Genomic DNA, 26626 nt, shown 5'->3' with positions numbered 1-26626 from the left:
ATATTTCTAAAACAGATAACAAATGCTTACCAAAATATCCAGCACCTATTTAAAGTAGTATCATTAATATGATAATGCTACAATGATTGATAGAGCAGTCAAGACCACAAGGAAAAAAATGTATGTTGGAGGTCGGTATGGCAAAACCTTTACATGTGAAACATAAAATTGTAAAATAATCCAATTAAAGGGAGCTCTGAAGTACCTTATTATATCAGAAATCTTTTGATAAGTTCAGAAACCTTCAATGTTGCATTAATCCCCATATTATTGGGCTTGTATTCAAAGTCTTGCATGCCCCACTACCATTTAATAGAGACTATGTTACATAAATACAAATTACAGTAAAGAAAAAAATAATTTTGCAGATAGGGACAGGTGAATTAAAAATTCTTGTTAACCAAGAGTTAATTTTAAAACAAAATCTTTTCTGTCTGAATCCTTGGGAAAATCTTTTGAATAAATATCAGTGTTATTACAGCCAAAGAAAAGCATAGTAGTGGCTATAGTGCTTTAGGATTATATTAATGAATATTTGCATACCAACTCTCACTACAGTACTACAGATGTATATGAAAGAGATGAGCTAAATATATTTACACAGCATTCATTCCTCCTACTTTAAAAAAAATTTTTTTAATTGGATTTCAATTATTCAGAACATTAGCATATTTTCAAAATATATGTATAAAAATAACTTTTTAAATACTTAAATTGCAATATAATTCAAAAGCTTTGCTTTAAAAGTCAGTCTAAGAAGATATAAGTACATTGTAATGTATGATCAAACTGATCATACAGAACAAAACTACAGAGCTTAAGTTCTAATAGCTAAAAAGGCAAATGAGTTCAAGCAGTTACCTAAATTCTCTCCTATTGGGACAATGGTATAACTCAACACAAGAACACAGTTAAGATAGATAAGCATTCAACTCCTGCAATTGAGTCAACTGGGAAAAATATCAACCACTGGCAAGAGTTTAAAAAAAAAAAAAAAAAAAAAAACCCGAAACCCTACAAATAATTCACACTTTGTGACAGGATAATGGGGGTGAACTTACTGTATAAACCTACTGTTGTTATAAATAGAATGAGCACTGTGAAGGTTGCTAGGAGACCATTTCATTTATCTTTTTTTAAAGAATAATGAAAAAAAGGATGGTAGATAAATTAAGATGGGCCCCAATTTGTTCTGTTTTACTTCCAAATGAAATTATTCTTTCTCTGCCATGTTTACATGTTCAAAAAACAGGGATAAGAATTTGTTTTAAAACAATGACCTTACATACAAAAACTAATGGGCTCTCTTATTTAAGTAGTACAAAGTGGTCTACAAAGGAGAGATTGTAAGGTGGACCAAAAAAACTCTTAAATGTTCAAAATTGTAACTACAAAAGGATTTGGGCAGGAAGTTGGAATGAAGGAAGAAAGGAAATTAGGGGAGTAATTTGGAAATGATCTCCCTCAGGATTTGTTTCAAATGAAGCAATTTCAGTGAAAAATGTTAATGAATGTAATCCAAAACATGTGTTCATTCACAAAATTATTAAGGGCATAAATTTATTACTAAGAATAGCTGAAGTTTACATTAGTACAAGGTTTACAAAGATCTTTAGGTGCTATTTCATTTAATTATTGAATACAAAGCACTGAGTTAAGCATTAAAAAAAATAAAAATACATGTTTCTCTATTCAAGAAACTAGCAATCTAATATGTAACATCCACAAATCTACTAATTTTGAACTTTTTTAGTTTATGTAAATTGTTTGGAAAATTGAAATCATCTGTTAAGACTGATTTAAAATTAAAACAGAGCTTAGTCTCCCTTTGTCTTCTATCTGTTAAAATTAAAACAATTTACTTTAATTTTGTAAGTAAAATATAGTTTACTTCTTACCGTAAGGTTTTTCTTCTGTAATTTTCCCTGTTGAATCCAATGTATCAGTAGCTTTCCCCAATTCTCCAGTAGCAATATACTTCTAGAGAAAGAAGAAATAAGCAAACCATAAAAGGACAAGTACTGATGAACATATGTCAAAGTTCACACAAAATTTTATTTCAGTTTAAACTAATAGGACTGACCTGGTACAAAATCAAGGGAATAATGTCCACATAATTGTTTTTTTGAGAAATAACAGTATTGTCAATAAAAAGCTATAGTAATAAAAATTAAATTAAAAATAAAGTAGATGGGGGGGGAATAACAGTATCTAGAAATATTTCTGAAAATTTTCTGATCCTTAACACTATAAAAGCTGAGTACTTTTAAAATTAAGATCTAAAAATGCACAAAGAAATATAGAATGCAAAAATAATATAATAACTTTTAAAATCATTTTCTGATGTTTACTTATGGCAAGGAGCCAGCCTTGAACTGTATTCTTGTATATTCTTGAACACTATATACCAAGAAAATGCATTATAATTAATTAAGCATTTAATAATTGCAAAACCCTATGTCAGGCATAAAAACAAAACTGGCCCTGTCTCTAAAGAATTCACTAACCTTTCTAAGGAGAAATCACATGTACATCGTTAAGTAAAGATAAATTTTTAGGGGGAAGGTCTGGATCTGTAATTTCAATAGTCTAGGTAAGTCCTAGTGTAAAAAAACAAGCATATTGGTCTCTCTCTTTAAATTGTAGTGTTGTCAAGTTGACTGGGGAAACTGAAAGGTTAACTTGCCCATAACACCACAGTTAATCTCTCACAAGCAAGCTTTGAATGAACCTCAGCCTTTCTTACTTGAAGGTCAACCGTCTGGCTCTACTCTGCCAAGCTTCCTCTTGAATGAAAACTATATGCAGAGTAATTTGAGGAATGAGATTGAGGGGAAAAAAAGTAACAACTGGAGTGAATAGGATAAAATCTTTTATAGCAAGTGGCATAAAAAACAGAAAGATCCTACTCAGCAGGAAAAACTTTTTTGAGTATAGTTCTAATGACAAACTAATATACAGCTTTCATATAAAAATCTAGTTATCTTAACAGGGACTAGAGAGTGATATCTATCACGTGATACACCTTTTTTACCATGATAATTCATTAAATTATTTACAATGTGTGAGTTAGCATCTTCATTGATGAGGAAATGCCCACAGTGACAGTCATGGATAATTTGCAGTATTGTAGAATTTTTTTAAAATATTCCAAAAACTAATTCACTAATCCTAGTGGGAGGTATTAAAAGACTTAGCTGAAAACATGAATAAAAAACTAAAACTACACAGAAAAGCAATTTTAATTCATGAACTTTATAGATGATGTGGTTGTTCAGTCATTTTCAGTCACTTCTGACTCACTGTGACTCCACATGAATTTTTTTTAGAGACATGGAATGGCTTGCCATTTCCTTCCCCAGTTCATTTTACAGATGAGGAAACTGAGACAAATCAGATTAAATGACTTGTCCAACATCACACAGCTGGTGATATAAGTCTGGAGTCAGATATGAATTCAGGAAAGTGAGTCTTCCTAATTCCAGGCCTAGCACTCTATCCACTGCTATATATTCTTTTTAAAAAAAGCATATTTTCAGATTTTGAAGAGCTGAGTCTGTGCTCCAACTCTACTAAATTTCATTTTTATCAGAATAACTATGTTACTGTCAATGAAAAATTAGCTTATTCTTAGTCCATTACTAACCAAAGATACTGCTTATCATTCCAGAATAACCATGAAAATTTTTTCATTCATTCTTTTACTTGCATCTATCTGAAACAGGTTTTGTTTAGTTCACTGAAAGCAATTTAAAAAAAAAGCCTAATGAAAATAGTTTTATTTTTAAAAAGGAAGAATTGTATTTCTCAAAAATACCTCATTAATATCACTATGATAGCAAATGTATACCAACAGAAGACAATGAAAAAATGAAAAGAAAATTCCTGTGTGTGTGTATGTATGCACGCATGTGCCCTTGATCTTCAGATATAATTTCATCCAAATCTTTGAGATAATGAAACCAAGTTTCCTGAAAATTTTTTCCCAAAGTCACTCATATAGTAAATATACAAGCTGAGATTTGAGCCCTGGTATTCTGACTCCAAGTTCAGTAATTATTCTGTTGGAATAAAAATGTCTACTCTTTATATAAGAAAATGTTTGCCCCTTTTGACAGTGTCACTAATTTCATCTAATTTAATTAAAATTCATCAAATAATACTACATATGCAAGGCACTTTGTTTGCAGAGTACACATTACAGAATAGCTCAAGATTTTCTTTTGTGCACACCATGCAGAAAGATTTAATTAATGGTGTAATTTTTAAAAGGCAATGCCAGTAACAAAAGTAAGCTGTGAGTAACTTTCCTTATTCATGTCCATTTTCTGCTATGATTATGTTATATTATCTCCTATTATATAGACTACCAATTCAAAGAACATGTACAACAAAATTATTTCTATATTATATATGTCTCAAGTTAACAGTTATCAGAATGGTTGCTTTGATTAGAATGAATGGCTAAGAACAAAAGCTTCCATATCTTATCTCTCCTTACTAGAGCTACATGAAAACAAGGAGCATGTCTGATTCATCTATCTTTCCCCCACTTAGTGTTAAACAGTCTCACATATGGTAAACAATGAATGGACAAATGTAAAAATAAGTCCATGCTGAGTAGGTCCTAACTTGGTAACAATTTCTTTAAGTATATAAGATAAATAACAATATGACTTCTTTTATTCTCCCTGTAATTAGCCAGAGACATTTTACTTAGCAAATCTCAATACTTTTTAGAGGGAAAAAATTCATCAGCATCTGACTTACTGTAGACTCTCATCTCATTTTCCCTGTTGCCTATCATCCATTTGACAATTATATGGTATTATTTATTACTATCTATTTTAGTTGTACTAGCACTACCTTTGGAATAAAAAAACCTGGATTCAAAGCCTATTACTTCCTATCTGTGTGACCTTAAGCAACTCAACTAACCTAACCTCAGTTTCTTAATATGCAAGATGAAGGGGATGAATTTGAATTAGATACAAAGTGTTTAACAGTCTACATAAAATTAGAGGCATGATAAAAGGTTCTAATTTATAATGGAAATTCAGCCTCCTGTGATGAAGGACAAAGTTACAAAGACAATTTTCTAGACTAGCCATATTTCTATATAATAGTTGATATTTATATAGACTTGGAGGTTTGCAATAATTATATTTATTTATACATGTATAGATCTCACATATATACAAACATATGTATATATGTATCTCATTTGATCTTCATAATAATATTCCAAAGTATACTATTAATAAACCCAAATTATAGATGAAGAAACTAAGACTTAGGTTAAGCAATTTGTGTGGGATTCACAAAATTAAATGTCTAAGGTAGTATTTGAACTCTAGTTTTCCTGCTTCTAAGTCCAATACTACCTATTGTTGTTCTACTTCTCCATATTTAAATCACAATGATCATCAGTTGATCAGATATCAAATTTAATTGTTTTATATTTATTGAATGTGGAGATAAAAAATGAGTCTCAGAAGGGTTAGAAGAAACTTCAGTGGCCATATAATCCAACCCATAACTGAAAAAGAATAGGTACTGTAACATACCAATAATTATTCAGTCACCCTCTGTCTGAATTGTGGTGACACAACTAACCTTCAAAGGCAGTCCACTCCACTTTTGAATACTTTTAACTCTTAGGAAAATATTCTGACATTAAATCTAAATTTTTATTTTTTTTTTATGTCTACCCACTGCTGCTACTTCTGCCTTGCAGAGCAGTCCTCCTGTTGCCCCCACCCCAAAAAAAAGAGTAATTCTTTTTCTAACAGATAGTTCTCTAACAATACCTGAAGACAGCTATCAAGTCCCATCCTGATTTCTCCTTAATTCCCAAGTCTTTTCTTCTCAAGCTGAACATTCCTAGTTACTTCAATTACTTCTCATATGGCCAGACTACAGACCCTTTTGGCAATCTGGTACCTTCCTCTGGAGGCACTCCATCCCAATAATGACTTCCCTAAAAACTACTACCCAGAACTGAGCACAATATCTAGACCAGACCCGAGTACAGACAAGCTAATAAGATCTTTATTACCTCTCAAAACAAAGTGCAATCTTCTTCTGGATAAGTCACATCATTAGGTCATTTCCCCCTATATCTATCTTAAATCTGCCTCTTGGCAACTTTTACTTACTGAACCCAGTTCTTCCTTCAGAAATTAGTCAGAACAATTCCAACCTCTCTTTCACATGACAACCTTTCAAATATTTGAATTCAGTTATATCCTCCTAAGTTTTTTCTTCTCAAAATTAAATATTCTGTTCCTTCAACCAAAACACTTGATCATCCTGGTTATCCTCCTTTAGTTGCTTCCCAATTTGACAATTTATGGAGAGAAAATGTTTATTCTCCAAGTCCTAGAAATGGGAATATGAATTTAATTAATGTTTTAATTATAACAAAAACCCACCCTAATAAACTAATCTGGAGGATTTGTTATAACAGAATTTTTAACTAGTACAATGTTGAAACTTTCTACTTTGACATTTATGGCAATAAGAACCTCCACTTGAATCATTCAAATGTTCTCTTAATTCCACTGTATATATTAAGAAAACATTATTGTCAAAAAATATCCTCATGTTTTCAACAGGAAAAAAAAAGTGAAATATATTACAGAAAAGAGGCACAATCATTCCTTTTCCCCTTGGCTGACAGTGAGAACCTCCTCTTGAACCATTCAAATGTTCTCTGAATCCCATTGCAAATATTAAGAAAACAGAATTGTCAAAAATTATCCTCATGTCTTCAGGAAAAAAAAAAAGAAATGAAATATACTACAGAAAAGAGGTACAATCGTGTGTCCTCCACCTCCTCCCATAGACATTCTTTCCAAAAAAAGAAAATGTAGTAAATTCCCAGTTGATAAACAAAGAATATGAACAGGTAATTTTCAAAGAAAAGATATTCAAGCTATCAACAGCCATGCGAAAAAATCCTTCCAATCATTAATAACTGATAGGAGTCATTTAAATTTTAATTAATTAATTGACAGCATTTATCTATTATCTACAAATTAAAACAACACTGAGATTTAACATCATTTCCATCACATTGTCAAAAATGACCAAAAAAGGAAATGATAAATGTTACCGAGACTTTGATTGATGTAGTATGTTGAAATTCTTGGTCCAACATTGGTCTGGCCATTTGGAAAAGCAATTTGGAATTAAAGAGTGCCAAAGTCATTAAACTCTGCATTCTCTTTGACCCAGTCGTTCTAGCACTAGGTCTGAGATTAAAAAAAGAAAAGAATCCTTATGCAGAAATTTATAGCAGCTTTTTGTAGAATCAAAAAGATAAACATTAAGGGGATGGTGGTCAACAACTAGGAAATGGCTGAACTAATTATGACATATAATAATAATGCAATATTATCATACGATAAGAAAAAGACAGTTTCAGAGAAGACGTATAAATCATTAAAGCTAATTTTCTAGAACCAGCATATATATATATATACATATATATATATATATATGCTGGGGAATGATGGTTCCCTTTGAAAAGAAACTAGTTTTTAAAGGACTTTTGCTATTTAAGATACATTTGTAGAATTTCTTAGACTAGTAGAAAAACTCTAAATTTCAATAATCATTAAGCCCTTAATATGTGCAAGGTACTATGCTAGGAACTGGGAATACACAGCAATCCATGACCTCAAGGAGAGTATATTAGGATGGAAGCAGAGTAGAAATGGTAGGAATATAGATATAAAATAAAATACATAAAAATACATACATACATAAAAAGAAATTTCAAGAGTGAATGAGGTCTCAAAATTTGGAGGAAGAGAGATGATCAATGAAGTCATGTAGATGGCAGCTGGACTATGCTTTAGGCAGAGGACAGGAGGGGGGGGTATACTACATACTGCTCTATTATCTTTTTGAATTAGGAATACAAAGAAGAAAAGCATCTTCTCTTACCCTGAAAATATTTAAAACTGAATGGGGGCTGAAGGGAATGTAAAAAGCAGGCAAATAATTATGATCCTCACAAAAATATTTCAAGGAAGGGTAAATGGCCAAGAAATTTAAAGTGCTGAATGAGACTATAAGTCGAGAAGGCAGGAAGAAATGTTGAAGAAAATATTTCAATCTGAAACACAAAGCTATGCAATTTTGTCAAATTATCCATGCATGTGTTTTGAAAATAAAAAGAAAGAAAATATTTCATAGAGAAGGAAATGTTTAAACTGAGACAAATAAAGAGTATTATAAAGAGGGCTAATTGTTGTCAACGACAGTTTATAGTAACGTATACAGCTATTTATCACTGTGTTCTTTATCTCTATTAGCTTCAGGTTGTTCTGTTACTCTTACAATTTCCATTTCCTGAAGCTAAGACAGAAGGGACAACAAAGGGCAGCAAATTTTTCTCACCTTATCTAGGATTGGCACTCCTAAATGTCATGCATGTTTTTATGGGCTTTTTTTTTTTTTGTTATAATATATAATTTTATGTAGGTGAAGAATTCCCAATGGGGATCAAAATCTCCCTCCAAAGCAGTGATAATCAGAGTACTCTTCACTTTCAGAACTACTCAGGGAACTGAGAAATTAAGGACAGGTCTTGAATTAAGGTTTCCTGACCCCCAATGCTGATCTTCTAGTCACTATACCACTAAGTCTTTAACAGAACTTTTTGTGACATAAAAAGTAATGCCACATGAAGAGAAGAGGCTGGAGGTCTTACACCAGAATTATATACTATATAATTCTTCATTATGACTCTTAATCCCAAAACCTATAGAGACAGCCTATCTTCTAGTCCTAAAACTCATGAATTAAAACTCTAAGAATCCTGTCCCAGGTCAAGACCCACATCTAAATTCAGTGTAGTGTTTTAGCACCATTAACAATACCAAATAATTTAACATCTATATTAGGCAAATAAGGTTTAGAGTTTAAAAAAAAAAATCTACTACTCTAAAATTCAATTTCATTAACTAGTCATTTGTCACTTTTACCTAGAATTGTTTTAATTTTTTTTAAATTGTATTTGCTAACCAGGGGTCCTCAAACTTTTTAAATAGGGGGCCAGTTCACTGTCCCTCAGACTGTTGGAGGGTCGGACTATAGTAAAAATAAACACTTTGTTTTGTGGGCCTTTAAATAAAGAAACTTCATAGCCCTGGGTGAGGGGGATAATCATCCTCAGCTGCCGTATCTGGCCCGTGGGCCGTAGTTTGAGGACCCCTATACTAAACAAACACAAAATTACCCAGAAATAGTTAAATCACGTGCCTAGCGTAGTTCTTAATGTTTGTTGGATACCAGAAGAATGACTTTATTAATCCAAATGATTCATGCCCATTTATTGAGGACAGATAACCCAATTACCAATTTTTCATTTGCCTTTACTTTGTGTTATTATACAGAAGTAATGTTCTGAATTCTTAGGAACCCTCAACAAATTAGAGATCTCTCATAGTAGAAAACTTTAAATCTCTCTCTAATATAATGTAAGTTTGTTGAAGTTTTATGGCAGATGCTTTATAAATGCTTGTTGAATTGAAGTAAATATGGCTCCTTCTAAAATTTTCATTTATATTCAAGAAATACAAACTTGGGAAAAATATTAATAAATACTTTTAGTTCACAGCATAGCTAAATTGTCCTTTGTCCTTTATTTGGTTGCATATATTACAAGTGTATTTTACACATACTTCTGGCAAAACCTAGAGGTCTGCACATTTGAGGCTTATTTCTAATTCTTTCAAGTCAATCTTAGACTAGGTCAAAATATAAGGGTACTTATTTTGGAAAGTCTGCATTTATGAAATTATTCTCTTTAAGTAAATTCAGGAGATATATATTATATGTGTATAACCACTGACAAAAAAGTGATATCCAAGTAAAAAGCTAAAAGAAAACAAAAAACACCACCAACAACAAAACCAACTTTTAAAAAATTTCTTTGGAGAGAGAAGTAAAAGATTAAACTTAACTGATTTTTAATTTAACAAAAACAATGGCAAATATTTAATGAACATCTACTTGGTGGAGTGAGAGACAAAGCTAAAATAAACCAATTTTTATCTTTTTGGAGATTATGGTTTCCAAATACAATAAAATAACAAAGACAATAAAATACAACAAAATAACAAAAACAATAAAACAACAAATCTACAAATTGCTTTAAAGTTTAAAAGTAAATATTATAGTAAACATATAAGTAGACAACATTATATGAAAAGTGCACAGAGAATTGCAAAACAAGTGTTATATAAGATCTGAGGTGAGGAGGAAACAATGTGTAATAAGGGTCCTTACTGATCAGAAGGATGAGGCTAAGTTTCCTGGACAAGTTGGCATGTGAGGTAGGCTTTAAAGGATGGAGAGAAATTCAACAGCCTAAAATGGAAAGGGAGTATATTTCAAATATAAGAAAGAGAATGAACAAAGGAGGTGGTATGGTATGAAAACACAGATGCAGAGCTTGGTTAAACAGTACATTGAGAGAAGTACTAAGAGAAAAAAAGAAAATTACAAAAAGTGTAGATTGTTGAAGAAGAAAAAATTATATTTAATAAATACAACTAATATTTTTTTAATATATAAATTGAATATTTTCAATTTGAAATGGCAAATTAAAGAGAGAGGGCATGGAAGAAAGGGAAAGAAGAGACAAATATACATATAACCCCACAAGGAAGAAAAGAAAATGCTACATTATACAAAAGCAGAAAGAGAATAAAGCAATGGATTCTGAGCTTTTAGCAATATATTATTATTCATTTAGTTGACTTAAAAGTATTATCACCTCTTATGTTTATTCTTTGAAAATGTTAATCATGTGTTAGCATTAACACCATTAAGAGCTCCATTGGTCCTGAACTTCCAAACTTTAGGTCCCCTTCTCCTTTTCCTCTGTCCCTGTCCCTTTTCATCCTTCCCCAACTACCAATGACCAACAAAGAACTCAAGATGAGAGCCAAGTATTCATGGATGCTGTTCTACTAGTCTATTTTAATTTGTATGTCATATATATTATTCTATAAAATTAGATAGCTGGACCATAAGAGGTTCCTAACTTTTTTCCTCTTTGTGACTAATCTTTTGACAGTTTCATGGACCCCCTTCTTTGAATAATATTTTTAAATGTATAAAATAAAACATAAAGGATTAAAAAAAAAAGAAAATCATACTGAAATTTTTTAAAATTCACAGACCCCAGTTAATCATAACTGAACTAAAGAATTTAAAACTGAAAATAACAGATTTATTAAAAAATGAAACTATTATCCAACCAAGTTCTAATAGTTTTCAACCACTACTGATGAAATCTATCTTTATATATTTAAAAACAAGTTTCAAAAAACATTTCACCAAATTCTAGTGAAACAATTTAATTATCAGAGATAAAGTTCTATTTTATAATGCTAATTTGAAATATTAGCCCTTTTTGAACTATATAGATTTCTTTAACTGGTTATGGCTGTGCTTTTCTATATATACTATTCATATGTGAGGAACAGTACCTTACCATCAGTCCTCCCACACCACCCTCCAGACTACCTGCCCTGTACACCATACTTTAAGGACTCCCTCCTTGCAACTGTCTTGCACAGCACCTTAAGTACCACAGGACTTTTCCTTGCAGTAAACCCTCTTAAACTGTTGTCTTCTATTATTAGAATGAGAACATTTTAGGAACAAGGTCTGGGGAAAAGGTATGAGAGAAACATGGGAAACCAACACTTTTTAAAAGCCGGGTTTTTTTTTTACATCAAAAAATTTTTTTGGAAAACAGCAAGGTTTTTTCTGCACTTTTCTATTATTATCCTTCAATATGATCCAAGAATCTTGGCATATTCTTAATCAAAAATTACCAATACAAATCAGGAAAGGGTAGTTAAAAGCTAATAAAATTCATCGTTCTTACCTTGGAACCTGATAACATACTGGTCAACATTTTTGTTCCTTTTCCAATTCCAACCACTGCAAGTCAAAAAAAGATATAATATTCTCTTATGACAATTCAATTTAAAAATCTGCACATTTGTTAATGTCTTTTTTCATTTACTATACTAAGCTAAAAAAAAAAAAAGCACTATTTCATTCAATTTTTGGTTTAACTTCTTTTATCAGTTAAACTTGTCATTCAACAAAAAGAGAAAGGAACTATTTTCAGAAAATGTACACAATTTTTTTTCATCTTTATGTATGTTAAAATGCAGGAGGCTTAAATTTTGACAATTATATTTTACAAAAATAAAAATTTTAATGAAAATCTTCTAAGATTTGCTAGAATTTCTTATGAATATCAAAGAAAACTACATAGACTAAATAAGCCTGTGGTGTAGTTTGTAAAAGACAGAATTCATTATTAAGCATGCAAAATCATCATGGTTAATGCACCATTTAAAAATTGTTAAGTTCCAGAAGTACTTCATTAAGAAAAAAGACAACATTCTGAGGAATCAACATTACACAGAGAAAAATACAACAGAAACTATATGGTAAATCATCATCTGTCAAATTTTTTTTTTGCCTCAGAATCTTTTTACATTCTAAAATATGATGTGTATCTATCAACATTTATTTGGTTTGACAGTAAAACAAATAAATGTTTTAGAAATTAATTCACTTGGGGCAGCTAGGTGGAAGTGAATAGAGCACCAGCCCTGAAATCAGGAGGACCCAAGTTCAAATCTGACCTCACTTCCTAGCTGTGTGATCCTGGGCAAGTCACTTACCCCCAAGTGCTTCAGCAAAAAAAATAAATAAATAAAATTCAACTCAATTAGAAATAACAAAAATAAACCCACATATGAAAATAGTTTTAGCTATTCTACTTATTTAGCTATTTTCAAGCTATTTTCCAAAACAAAAAAACTTATGTGAGAGGAGTAGCACTATTTTATAAATTTTTCCAAATTTTTTTAATGTATAGCTTAATTCTAATATTTGCTTCTGTATTCAATCTATTACAATATGTTCTTTTGATTCAGGTATGTATCTGAAGAAAATCTGTCCTCATGCTGACACATAGTTGGAAAGGGGAAGAATATTTTAACAGACAAAAAAAAAATTCTTAGTATTATTATGAAGAGTTCTGATCTCTTGGACACTCCCCTGTAAGGGGTCTTAGGAATGAATCCTTGGGATTCACAGGCTATATTTTTGCGAACGACTGCGCTAAATAATAGCAATAATAAGGATTTCTAGCATTTACGTAGCATTTTAAAGTGCGCAAAGTCCTTTTCAAATATTATTTCATTTGATTTTATATATAATGTTACATATAACATATAATGTTTATATATAATGCTAGTAAGCCTCTGAAGCCAAATTTAAACTCAGGTCTTCCTGATTCCAGGACTGGAACACTATTCACTGCATCATCTAGGAAATAAACCACATATAAAATTATGCTAGAGTTCTTTTGGCTCCTCAACTTGAAGCAACAGCTCATTTTATGTCAGCACATTTCACTAATCATTAGGTAGAATAAGAAAAGGAACTCTGGTAATTTCTACACTTAATAACCAAAGTTTTTTTTTTAATTAACTGAACAAAATTAATGTTTTGGGAATGGGTATGACTATTATGTAAGAATAAAAAAAGAATAGAAGGGAATATAAGCAAGCAGTATACAAAAGAATTATGAGAAACATAAGGAGAAACAAGTGCAATGAGAAAAGAGTTTTGCAATTTTTTTACATGCAAGATTCAAACTATATATATATATAGTGCTTTGAGCTTTTTCCAAGAATGTTGTTCAATTCTTTTTCCTTGTTGCTAGAAAATTTATCACGTCATCAGGAAGACACAATGTTTAAATGGTATTGTAAGAAAATAAATCTGATAACAGTGTATAAAAGAGAATCCAAAACTGTGGCCAGTTTATATTCTCTCTCCAATCTAGGAAATAATTTTGAGGGTAAAAGTATTCATTTCAACCTTACTCAACATCAAATATAACAACTACTTCTCCCTCCCTTTAATCAACTTAATTACACAGAATTTCCAAATGTGGTCCTTTACATTCAAAAATCTTTCATTGTCTCTTCCATTTTTCTATTCCAAAGTTATATGTTTAAAAAATAAATTGATTAATAAAATGTCAACTGAAGACTAGCAAGTAGTTTCAGTATCTCATTGGTTATTTTGGGGCCACTATTATTATCACTGGGAGAAAAAAATTAAATAGGAAATCTATTTCTTTTAAAATTTAATTAAAATTTTGTTTCTTTGAAAATGAGAATTTTTTGTGATCTGAGACTTCAAAATTAAATCAGGATTCAGAATCATCATCATCATAAACACTTATCTCAATTTTAACAGTATCTTTGCTTTTGACCCTATTAAAACAATTCAGCAAAAGTAATCCTTAAATGTTTTAACATGAAATTTCCATTGCCCTATATACATATTCAACACACTCTTCCACCAAAAAAAAAATTTAATTCAAACATCAGATTTTTTTCTTTTGTTGTAATACTCTCTCTTGAACTATAAAATACCAAACTTAAAAATCAATAGTTATGCTTATAGTGAATACCATCACTTTAGTTTAATGACTAACCTTCAATTGTAATAATAGGCACTAGAAAAATGATTGATATATTATCATACTAAATCACTTAAAAATAACTGATCTCATTTACAGATCAATTTTTATTTTTTCTCTACCAAGTGTAAATGCTTTTCACACTAGATTGCAAAGAATTTTTAAAAGATTTAATAGTGGTGTGTTGTTATCATCGACATTAGATATATAGCCTTTCCCTAAAGACACTTAAATTTTGTCAAAGACAAGCCTTAATCAAATACAAATAATTAAGCATCTACAGTGCTGTGCAAATCAACTAAGGCAAAGTAAATAATTGAATTTAACAGAATAAACTTTACAACTTTATTTACTTTAAAAAATTCAATATGCAAGATGTCTCCTCTTTGCAGCAATCACTTGCTTTTTACATATTTGGCACTGAATTCACAAGATCTTGACAAATATGCTTTAATTGTTCATCATGAGACCTAATTTTTATCATATTGTATATTAAATTTTTGACGAAGTCCATTTTTCCTAATCAACCCTTGAATATAGTTCACAAGTTTCCTATCAGGTTTAAATCAGGCAAGTTACCAGACCACTGAAGCATGTTCCTTTCTATCTCTTAGATAAATTCTTAAAACTTTTTTGACATTACTTGATGCATCTCTGTATTGCAGTCCATTGGTCTAAGCATTTATTAAGCATCTATTATGTCCCAGAAACTGTGCTAAGCACTGGGGATACAAAACAAAACAAACAAAAAAAAGTCTTTGATCTCAAGGAACTCAGCCTAATGGGGGAGAAATCAAGCAAATTATGTATGAAAAAGCTATACCAAGGATGAAAAAAAGAGAAAGAGAAAACATTAGCATTAAAAAGATTTAAGAAAGATTTCTTGAAGCTTGGATTTTAGCTACTACATGAAAAAAGCCAGGGAAACCAAGAAATAGGAGGAGGGAGAGAATTCCAGAGAGAGAATCAGTCAGAAAAAAGCGCAAGTTAGGGAATGAAGTGTTTTATGGGAGGAACAATAAGGAGGGTAGTGTCATTGGATCATGGAACCCAGACTTGGGGGTAAGGTAAAAGACTGGAGAGGTAGAAGACCTAAATAAGAAGGGTTTAAAACATCAGATAATTTTATATTTCATTCTGGTGATGATTAGGAACCACTAGAGATGACTCAAAGTGGGAGTGGGGGGTTGACATAGTCAGATCTGCTGTTTAGTAATAAGATTAATTTGACAGATGGAGGTAAACTGGAAAGGGGAAGACACTTGAGGCAGAGAAGCCAACCAAAAGGCTACTGCAATATCCAGGTATGATGAAGAAAATCCTTTAACTTTAAATTCATTCTTCTCTGATTATCAATATATTTACCAGAGTTCATTCTCTCCTTGGGTACAAGACTACCAAGGTTCCCATTTGGAGGAATGGGGATGGGGTGGGTATTTTAGAATTTGATATAGCTATCCAGAACTCACAGATTTACCTAAATTTCTTCTAACAATGGTTTTGGCATAGGTTTGGGGAAAAAAAAATGTCATCAGTAAAAATTCACCTTTTTCCAATCTTCAGTACTGCAGCCTTTGAATTATCTTGCCCATTAAAAACTTTTTTTTTAAATCATAGCAATAGTAAGCAGCTATTATTTTAGTGGTCTTCACATTGTTCTTCCAGTTTCAGAAACTTCGTCCTGCAAAAGAGAGGAATCAGTAGCAATCCTCCCTGTTGCCTGAAGGTCTTTGCTTGTTTTCTGAGAAAACTGAGACATAAGAAAGGTTCTATGATATACCCAGAATCACAAAATTTGAATTCAGATCTTTCTGAATCCAAATTCCCCAATCTCTTTACCATGCCAACAAAGATACCTGTTGATTGTGGAATAGCTATCCAAATTATTGTACATAAATGAAATGGAATATAACTATGCAGTAATACATGCTGCGTATGATGAATACAAAGAAACAAAGAAGAATTTACACAAACTAAGGCAAAGTTAGCAGAGCCAGTAAACAATGTACAAAATGACTGCAACAACGTAAAAGCAAAAACCAACAACAGCACAAACCAGCAAAATACAAAGAATAAGCTGAGGTCCATTACCTCCTTGTCTCCCCTTCGACCTTTAAGATCAGAGTCTACAGGAGTAAAGCACTGCATATAATGCCAAATATTTTCAAATTCTTGATCCATTTTACGGGATTTTTCTTTTCTTCAACTTTTTTTTTTTTAAATCTTTGCTGCTAGATGTGATGGTGCATCCCCTTAATCTCAGCTGCTAGGAAGGCATAGTGTCCTACACTGAATAGGAAGCAATAAATAATAGGGCCACTTGATGATATTAAAAAATTCAAACCAACTCAGGAGAAAATGGAGTATGTCAAAGGTCTTCTGCTGGGATCAGCCTAATGGCCATTGCATTTCCAGTTGGACAAGATAAAGACATTTAGTCAAAAAAAATTATGATAATAAAATAAAATTTTTAAATAAATTTTTGTTTTAAGAAATGATTCTGGAAGGGGGAAAGGGAATGGATATCAGGGGAGAATCTAGGCAATGTAAAACAAAAGATCAATTTTAAAAATTTTTTGAAAAAAAGAAAATTAGGTATTAAAGGGAACTTGCAATGCTCAATATTAAAAAAAAAGAAAAAAGGAAAATGGATGTGGCCAAAAAAAGTCAATACCATCTAAAGCTACAAATACAAAAATCTAGAACAAAAAAGTTTAGTCATGCTATGCTAAACCCAAGTCTAGTCACTAGGCTGTAAAATCCATGAGAACAGACCTTTTATAGTTAAACACTTTAGTTCCACACAGAACAAGTACTAATTAAACTTATTGAATTAAGCTACATCAGATTTACAATACTCCTTTCTGGAAACCATATTTTTTTTTTGGGAAACACTAACAATTTTCACAGAAACTTTACTTTGATGATTTATCATCAAGGTTTTAGGACGTTGAAAGGCTTCAGTAAGCTTTTAGAAATAAACCACTGTCTAATCAAATACAAAGGAGTTTATCTCTAATAGGTTGACCATCAAATGATAAATTCTGGGCACTATGCATCTGGGGATAAAGCTTACTCTTCTATTTGTTTTATATACATACATACACACGTATTCTAAATGTCTTTCATATTAACATAAATAATTAGGAATATGCCACATCTACAGAGTAGTAGTTGACAATGTGCAGCAGGTTTAGTTTAGAAGAAACTTAGAGGAATATATATAGAGATCTGGGAGTAATCTGTATGGAAATGATTGTTTAACCCATGAGAACACCAACAAAGTGAGGAAAGAGAAAGAAGAGAGCTCAGAATGCAGTTTTAGAGACATCCAAACTTTATGGGCAAAAGAAGGATAATGGACCAAGTAAGGAGATGGAGAAGTAATTAGATGGGAGGAAAATCCAGAAGAGCAGTGTCACAAATTAGATGAGAAAGTCTCCAGAAGAAGAGGATAGCTGGCAGTGTCAAAATACAAGGGAAGTCCAGAAGGAATGGATCAGGAATAAGAAGCAGAAACTCAGCAAGCAAGAATTTTGTTGATTATTCCAAAAGGATATATGACCTACATATAAAAGGTCACATCATAAATATATGGATAGGAAAAGAGTTCATAACAAAATAAAGGACAGAAGGAATCACTGGAACAATTTTCATTACATAAAATTTTTAAATTCTTACAACAAATCCAATGCAGCTAAAATTAGAAAGTTAACTGTTAAATGAGAAAAAAAAAAATCTTGCACCAAGTTTCTCTGATAAAAGTGTTATTTCCAAAATATTCAGGGAACTGACTCAAAAATAAGAACCATCCCTCAATTGATAAATTTTGGTCAAAGAATATAAATAAATAGGCAGTTTCCAAGGAAGAAATAGATATTTATGGTCATTTTTTTTTAAGCACAAAATTGTGAATAGAGAAATGGAAAGTGAAGCAACTCAGATTCTATCTCATGCACTTTAGATTGGCAATGCTGACCAAAAAAATGAAAATGATAAAACGTTGGAAGGACTTTGGAAAACTAGAATCAATAATGCATTGCTGCTGAACCTGTAAATAAATATAGTCATTCTGGAAAGTAATTTTTACCGAGGCTCAAAAAACTATTAAAACTGTGCATAATCTTTGACCTCCTATGAGGTCTATAACTTACAAGATGAAAGAAAGAAGAAAATGACTCATATGTACAAAAATATTTACTGCTCCTCTTTTTGTGGTTGCAAAGTACCAGATGTTAACAAAGTGCCCATCAATTGAGGAATGGCTGAACAAATTATGATATGTGAATGCAACAGCTACATGTTGCTAGAAGATAGAGGAGACAGTTAAAGGGGAATTTAGGAATACTTGATGAACTAATGCAGAGAAGTGAGCAAAATGAAAGATTCATTTATACTATAACAATACTGCAATAATTAATAATTTTAAAATTCTTAAGAATTCTGATCAACACAGAATAAACTAGCATTCCAGAGGCTCAAAGATGAATGTTACCCACATCCTGACAGAGTTAGGAGATGAAGTAATAACAAGACAGACACACTTTTAACAGAGCTAATATGGAAATTTTATTTGCTTAATTATGCACATTTGTTACATGGGCTTTTCCCCTTTTTCTTCTGTCAGTAAAGGTAGGAGTAGGAATAGGAAAAAATATAAATTGAAAAAAAAAATTAAAAGTTTGTGGATCATTTGTTTTCGAGAAGGAAATGACAAATCATTTCAGTATCTTTGCCAAGAAAACCCCAAATGGATCATAAAGAATTAGGCTCTAGTGAACAAAAGAAGGATAACTTGTTGGAAATGCAATAAAGAAAATTTCTCCTCAGGTATGAGTTAGACTACATGATATCTGAACTTCCTTCCAACTCTTTTAAGATTCTATAGCTCAAAAATGGTTTATAAAGGACAATTATTTTAAAGAAATTTCCTATCACACCTATAATCTTTGGCCAGATGTATTCCATGTATTCCTATTGCTACAAGATTAATTTCTCAGCTTTCACTCTTTATATGCTTTGGGACTGATTCTGTCTTTCTTTGTACCCCTATCACTAAGAACAGATCCTGCCACATAGTAAAAGCTTAATAAATGCTTTTTTAATAAATGCTGAAATAAATTGAATCACATTTTCCTATATGAGAGAAGGTACTATAAGCAGAAATAATTTATCTAAGCTGAAACAGGTGTATTCATCCACTGACATCTTTTAACTTGGATAGTACAACATAATAGTATGATTTTTTAAAAAATGATTTTTTTAACTTGTGAAAATATATCTACCAAGACTTCCTAATTAAAATTTTCACCTTTCCTAAATTATTTTTCATAAGATTTGTAAAGATCCAAAAAAAGTATGATTCTAATTCACTTTCCTTTTTAATTGCCATCTTAGCAATCCTCTCATGGGACTGATTAGTAAATTATTTTAATAAACAGAATTACATTTAAAATACATATATAATCTGAAAAGTAAACTTTGAAGTGAAAGGAAAACTGAAAATAACTGACTAATGTAGAAAGGTTAATTTGTTTAAAATGAGAACAAAATTTTCTATTTCTTTCTTTTCTTTTTTTTTTTTTTTGCTGAGGCAACTGGGGTTAAGTGACTTGCCCAGGGTCACACAGCTAAGAAATGTTAAGCATCTGAGGCCAGATTTGAACTCAAGTCCTCCTGACTTCAGGACTGGTGCTCTATCCACTGCACCACCTAGTTGCCCCTAAAAATTTTCTATTTCAATGAAAAGTTTTTCCCACCATATCTACAGTTTTGTTTTTAAAACTTTAAAAAGTAAGTTTTTATCACTGACTTTTTTTTTTTTTTTTACTGAAGTATATATGTGCTTTATTTCCTATGTTATCTTCATTTTGTGATGAAATTAAAGAGTTGGAGGTTTTTGGGGGCTTTAATTGCTATAGTATACATACATTTCAAGCCCAGATATGCACTGCAAAGCCTAACAAATGCCAATAAACAAAACAGGAAATAAAAGCATTAATGTTTTCCCCTTTACAATCAATTCTATAGACTTCTCTAAACAATAATGTTCTCTATGGGAGCATATCTGTAAAAGAAACTTTTCTTTAGAAACTCAAGCAGTTCTTGCTACAGAATGAGAACTAATTGAAGAAAAAAAAATTTTTTTAAACTGGACATAGATAGGAAAAAAAGGCCACATTATTCTTTAAAGGCCTATTTGTGCAAACAAGCGGCTAGTTTTTATTTTTTTCATTCTATTTTATTTTGTTTTTAAGCTAAGATGGCAACATGTATCCCATGTAACAAAAAAGTTGTGAAAGATTCTAAAATAAAACTATAAATTAATCTATATTATATCTTAAATGAAACTAAACAACTTCCTCTCTTCCCAACCTAGGAAAGCCATTGTAAAAATGAAATTATATTAAAATGCTGCTTATATCTATTACCCAGAACTCCTGTGGCAGCACTGTCCAAAGTTCCTCCATGACCAATTTTTAATGCCTGTTTCTTCCTTTTGTTGCCATCTTGAGGAGGCATACCAGCTTCTATTAAAGAAAAATGAATTAAAAAAGTATTCATCCACTATATTTTCAAATAAAGTCAGATAGTCCCCCCCAATTAATACAATTTATTTAAAACACACAACACACACACACACACACACACACACACACACACACACACACACACACACTAATTATATCCCAAAAGTTCCAACTGTAAAATCAGTTGTTTGAGCTGGGAACACATTTTTTCTAAAAATAACCAATGCTGTAAAGCGTTTTCCAGATTACTCTATAAGTTCATTTTACAGATGATACAACTACAAGTTGAATTTTGTTGTTTTCTGAAATAACATGGTTAACATATCACAACATAAGGCCCAAAAGACATATCATCACTGGCACAATAGCCAATTTATAAGTGCCCCTGTTAAGTGAATTGCCTATTACATTACCAATTAAGAATGACAAACTAAGTCTGACAAGTTTGACAGGTTCTACTAGAACTAGCTGAGCTTGGAATTCTGAGAGTAGGGGGTCTTCATAAACCAAAGGGAAAAGTTTTTGCCAGTTCTAGGAGAAAATCTAAGTTTGTCTTTAATAGCCTCCAATTACTTAGTATCCTTACACAGACTTCCAAGTGCCTAATATTTTTTCATACAGACTTAAGTCCTCAATCTATTTCTCCTCTAAGCCCCAAATATTCCAGACTCTCATAGTATTTGCTTCCCTTCCCCAAGTAATAAATTAATCTCAGTACAAAGGATTCAGCTACAAGTTAGAATAAAAATTGTACTGGTCTAAATCACATTAGCATGTGAATGATAACCTTTTTAACACCATGTTTTCTTAAATGTGTGTCTTCAGATATGTTGCCTTCAAGGTAAAACACAATGTTATGGGCAAGTAATATATCTTGCCTTTGTATCCCCAATACTTATCAAGTGCCAGGCATATAGCTTAATTAATACTGATTGTTCGGCCATTCCCCAACTGAGAAGCATCTATTTTGTTTCACAAAATCCTGCTACAAATATTTTTGGCATATATGGGATCTTTCTGCTTTCTGCCTCCATAAAGTATAAATGCTGAAGTGGGACATCTAGATTAAACTATGTGAACAGTTTGGTGATTTTTCTTAAGACTAGATGACTTATGAAGTTCCTTCCTGCTCTAGATCAATAACTTCATTAATTGGATCCAGGAGAATAAATATAGATAATCTAAAACTAATAAGTATCTATAAGAACTTGAAAAAAAAGTCACTGGTGGGAGAATTCTTAACCAAACGTAACTAGACAAGTTCCTCGGGACAGAGATAACAATTTTAACTTCATAAAATTAAAGCAGAAGCATTGTAGATAGCAAACAAGGCTTAAAATCAGCAAGATGGGTTCAGTTCCACCTCTGACATTTGAGACTCTTAAGTCATTTCCAAGAAGAATTCAGTAGACTGAAAGATTTGGGGTTATAAGAGGCTATAAACAAGGGATGGAGAAAGTGCAGGGGGGAAAAAAAACACTAGCCTGGGAATCAGAATACCTGGGATCTTTCTAGTACTCTGAATTCACTCTTTTTACTGCTCCAAATTCTTTAACTGTTTTCTCAAATCTGACCTCAGACTCTGTGTCCCTGTGTGCCACTACGCAATCACTTAACCCTGTATGCCTTAGTTATATCATCTGTACGATGAGATAGAGAAGAAAATGATAGACCACGCTCATATCTGTCAAGAAAACCTCAAATGGAGTTATGAAGAGCTGGACATAACTGAAATGACTACTTTTTCAACATTTTCCTTTCCCTACTAAAAATATATTTATATAGCTCTTTAAAAAGTTTACAAATTGTGGCCATCTTCAGCAATGAGATGAACCAAATCAGTTCCAATAGAGAAGTAATAAAGTGAACCAGCTACACCCAGCAAAAGAACTCTGGGAGATGACTATGAACCACTACATAGAATTCCTTATCCCTCTATTTTTGTCCACCTGCATTTTTGATTTCCTTCACAGACTAATTGTGCACTATTTCAAAGTCCAATTCTTTTTGCATAACAAAATAACTGTTTGGAAATGTATACTTTAACATATTTAACATGTATTAATCAACCTGCCATCTGGGGGAGAAAGTAGGAGAACAAGGGGAAAAAGTGGAACAAAAAGTTTGGCAATTGTCAATGCTGTAAAATTATCCATGCATATAACTTGTAAATAAAAAGCTATAATTTAAAAAAAAAAAGTTTATAAATTACTTTCCTCAGCACATAAGATAGTGATGCTCCATAAGTAGCACAAGTATTTACTCCCATTTTTTAGAGGAGGAAGCTAAGGATCGATGAAGTCTAGTAATTTGCCTAAAATCATACATACCAGGGGTAGCTAGGTGATGCAGTGTATAGAGCACCAGCCCTGAAGTTGGAAGGACCTAAGTTCAAATGTGGCCTCAGACACTTAATACTTCCTAGCTGTGTGATCCTGAGCAAGTCAATTAACCCCAAGTGCCTCAGGCAAAAAAAAAAAAAAAAAACATACATCCTTATTAAAGGTTGGAGTCAGACTACCACATCAGATTTTCTAACTCTTTCCACTGCATCCTCCTACATCTAGCCCACTACCTTCTCTAGTTCAAACCAAATGCTTTCCAAATTCTTTGACAACCTTCTTCATATTATCTCCCGGGTCTGGAATGCTCTATTCTCCCTTTCTTTTAATTATAATCATAGCCATCCTTCAAGATTCAGCTTAAAAGAACTACCCAAGTTCACTCTACTTGTTCCACTTACATTCTAAGACAAGCCACTTAATCTTTGTTCCTTAGCTTCCTCATGTGTAAAATCAAAGGGTTAGACTAGATGATCTCCAAGATCCTTTCCGATTATAAATTTAGGATCTTAAGAAGTATCTTCTCTTCCATAAAATTTTCCCTGACTCTTTTACTAAAACAAAACTTCTCCCTCTGAACTTTTTTTTTTTTTTAACCTTTCATAAATTCACATTCTATTTTGTTTTGATCTGGACTTGTGCATTCAAATTTGTGGGATTTCCACAATTTCTAGTATTGAAACTCTCATCACAGATGTGGATTGTCAAACTCATCTATAACAGTTTTAGATCACTGAGTGCAGCACTCACAGAGCTAATCTATAACAGAGGCAGAATTTGAAAACAGGTTTTTCAGATTCCAAAGCTGAGCTGCTAGTCACACTGAAATGCCCTACTTTCTGAAGTAAGTCCATAAACAACTGAATACATACTATGTACATGGCACTGTGTTAAGTGCTGAAGAGCATGAATATTAATAACATTTCTGAATCTCAAAAAACTTACTACCTTAAAAGAGGAAAAAATTCTTTAGTAGACATTGAGTCCCATTGTACTAGAAAGCGTCCCATTTGTCAGGAATACTGGAGAGAGATTCCTGGTCAGATGTGGTTTGAATTAAAGTGGCCTCTTAAGTATTTCCATTCAAAGATTCTATAATTCTGATTCTGAAACTCATATAAATAAATCACAAAGCACATTGCAAAAGTGTATAAAACATTAAAAGTGCTAAGATACCATCTATGACATCTCCATTCTAGCTTATAAAAACCCTGAGGTCAAAAATTGCCTTTAATTTCTTGAAATTCTCGCCTTATTTGCACACAGAAATATACTAAGTTATTATCGACTTATCTTTAATAAAACTAAAATGGTAAAGGATCTCACATTTAGACAAAAGCTATTAAATGTTGTACAAGGTAATAGAAGGAAATTTAAGGATTAGAAAAAATTCACTACTGATAAATTCATAATAAGCTATTAAAGGGGATGGAATGTATGTAGAATACTAACTGCCTTTGAAAAGAATACTGGGGTCTAGAGTCAGGGAAACATAAGTCCAAATCTCACTTTACTATCTGCATGTATCTGAGCAGGTCATAGTAACCTCTCTTGGATTCAAATTCCTTACCTATAAAATAGGGATCCGTGGGTCTCAATTAAATGAGATAGATATATATATATATATGATTTGAAGACCATCAGGCACCATACAAACGTCAGCTCTTATTGGAGTAATCAAGAAAAAAATTACTATCATCTTCCAAAGTGCTTTGTAGAGGAACTATATGAGCAGATGGCCAATGACTATATTGTGCAACAGGGAATCGTGAGTTTGATCTATTACAGTATTTATGGAGTTTTTATGCTGTTTGTGTGACTAGGGGAAAACAATAAGATTCTATGAAAAATAATGGCAGATGCACAGATATATATACGCTATTTTAACATTGTACAACACGGGTCCATAAGTTTGACCCACTATGACAAATTTTTATAGTGTTTAATGCCAGGAAAAGAAAAAAGTTCTGTGAACAATACCAGCTGCACAAGACTCACTCTTATATCTGTTAGAAATACCTACAACCTAAGCTAAGAAAGCAAACTTAACCGGAACTAGGTCCTTTAGGTTTGTTTTTTCCGAGCACGTGGCAATACCAAAGGCCACAGGCTCCACAGGGCTAGATTATTTAAAAACAAAGTGAGGAGGTAGTGAACAGGTGGTTGAGCTCAGCGAGTAGTCTAGCATACAAAGGAGGACTCCCCGAGAGGGGTTCCCCTCCCTGCCTGAAGGCCCTCGTCTTCCATTTCCATTCATTGCGAGACCCTTCTCCTTTCACGGTTTTTTTCCCTTTGTCTTGGTGCCAGGGCCGTCAAGGGGTTGGCCGCGACAGCGGCCCCCCGAGGCGCGCTTGCAGAAAAGGTTAGCCTAGAAAAGCCCGGTTCCCACCTCCGCCTTGCCCACACGCCGCCGCCGCCGCCGCTACCTCGCCTCGTCTCGCCCGAACCCCGGCTTGCGCTACCTGCCAGGAGTTTCTCCTTCAGCTGGTTCAGCAGCTCGGCCGAAGTGGGGCCTTTGGGCTTGTACACGGCGAAAACGCCACTCAGAGACAGCAGCTTGGCGGCCGCTGCCGACCGGGAGGCCCCCGCTACTCCCGCCATAGCCGTTGTGGTGGCCCCCGTCTCCGTCTTCCCCACAGCTGACTGTACCGCGGCCTTGGCGGAGGCCGCCGCCGACGCAGCAGTCCCCGTGGTGGCTGCTTTTGCTGCCTCTTCGGACCTTTCTGTCGCTGTAGCCACTGTTGCCGAGACTGCCACCGCCTTGCAGGCGGCCATCATGCTCCAACCGAAACCTCTTCCTCAAGCGAGAAACGCAGGCTGATGACGCGATCCAGGGAGCGCCACAACCACCGCCAACTGAATTGCTAGGGCTTCCACAAAAATGTAGTCCTTCGCCTTTCCCAGGAGGACCGACGGCGCAAAGGCTGCTGGAAGTTGTAGTCCGTGAATCCCCGAGAACTCGCGGCTTGCTTCCTGGGATGGCTCAGGTGGGCCACCATGAACGCCGGGGTTTACTGGGAATTGCAGTTTCTTCCTTGGCATCTGATGCTCTCTTCTCCACCTGGCTCTACTGAGCAGGAAAATGCACCAGCTACCTGTAGAAAAACCTTCCTTCACCTTTGCCTTTAAAATGAGCTTCTTTTTTTTTAAATTCAAATATGCTTCACGCTTGTCAATCCATTCATTATTCCTGCTTACACTACTAGACT

At 33.0% G+C, this 26626-nt stretch overlaps 1 protein-coding gene across 1 annotated transcript in view; it reads right to left on the bottom strand.

Annotated features, from left to right (window-relative positions):
- Window positions 1-26252, bottom strand: part of TRUB1 (TruB pseudouridine synthase family member 1) — a 33964-nt gene extending 7712 nt beyond the window's left edge. Inside the window, exons 1-4 of the mRNA XM_051981494.1 lie at window positions 25880-26252; window positions 20977-21075; window positions 11915-11970; window positions 1899-1980 (exon numbers count right to left, since the gene is read on the bottom strand). Of these exons, the coding sequence (XP_051837454.1) occupies window positions 1899-1980; window positions 11915-11970; window positions 20977-21075; window positions 25880-26195 (553 nt within the window). The 5' untranslated portion in view covers window positions 26196-26252. The remainder of the gene's footprint in view (window positions 1-1898; window positions 1981-11914; window positions 11971-20976; window positions 21076-25879) is intronic.
- Window positions 26253-26626: the final 374 nt, after the last annotated feature.

Source organism: Antechinus flavipes, chromosome 2 (genome assembly GCF_016432865.1).
Source record: "Antechinus flavipes isolate AdamAnt ecotype Samford, QLD, Australia chromosome 2, AdamAnt_v2, whole genome shotgun sequence".
In the NCBI taxonomy this organism is placed as follows: Eukaryota; Metazoa; Chordata; class Mammalia; order Dasyuromorphia; family Dasyuridae; genus Antechinus; species Antechinus flavipes.
Note: the sequence above shows the minus strand (reverse complement) of the source record. Positions and strands in the feature narration are given on the sequence as shown.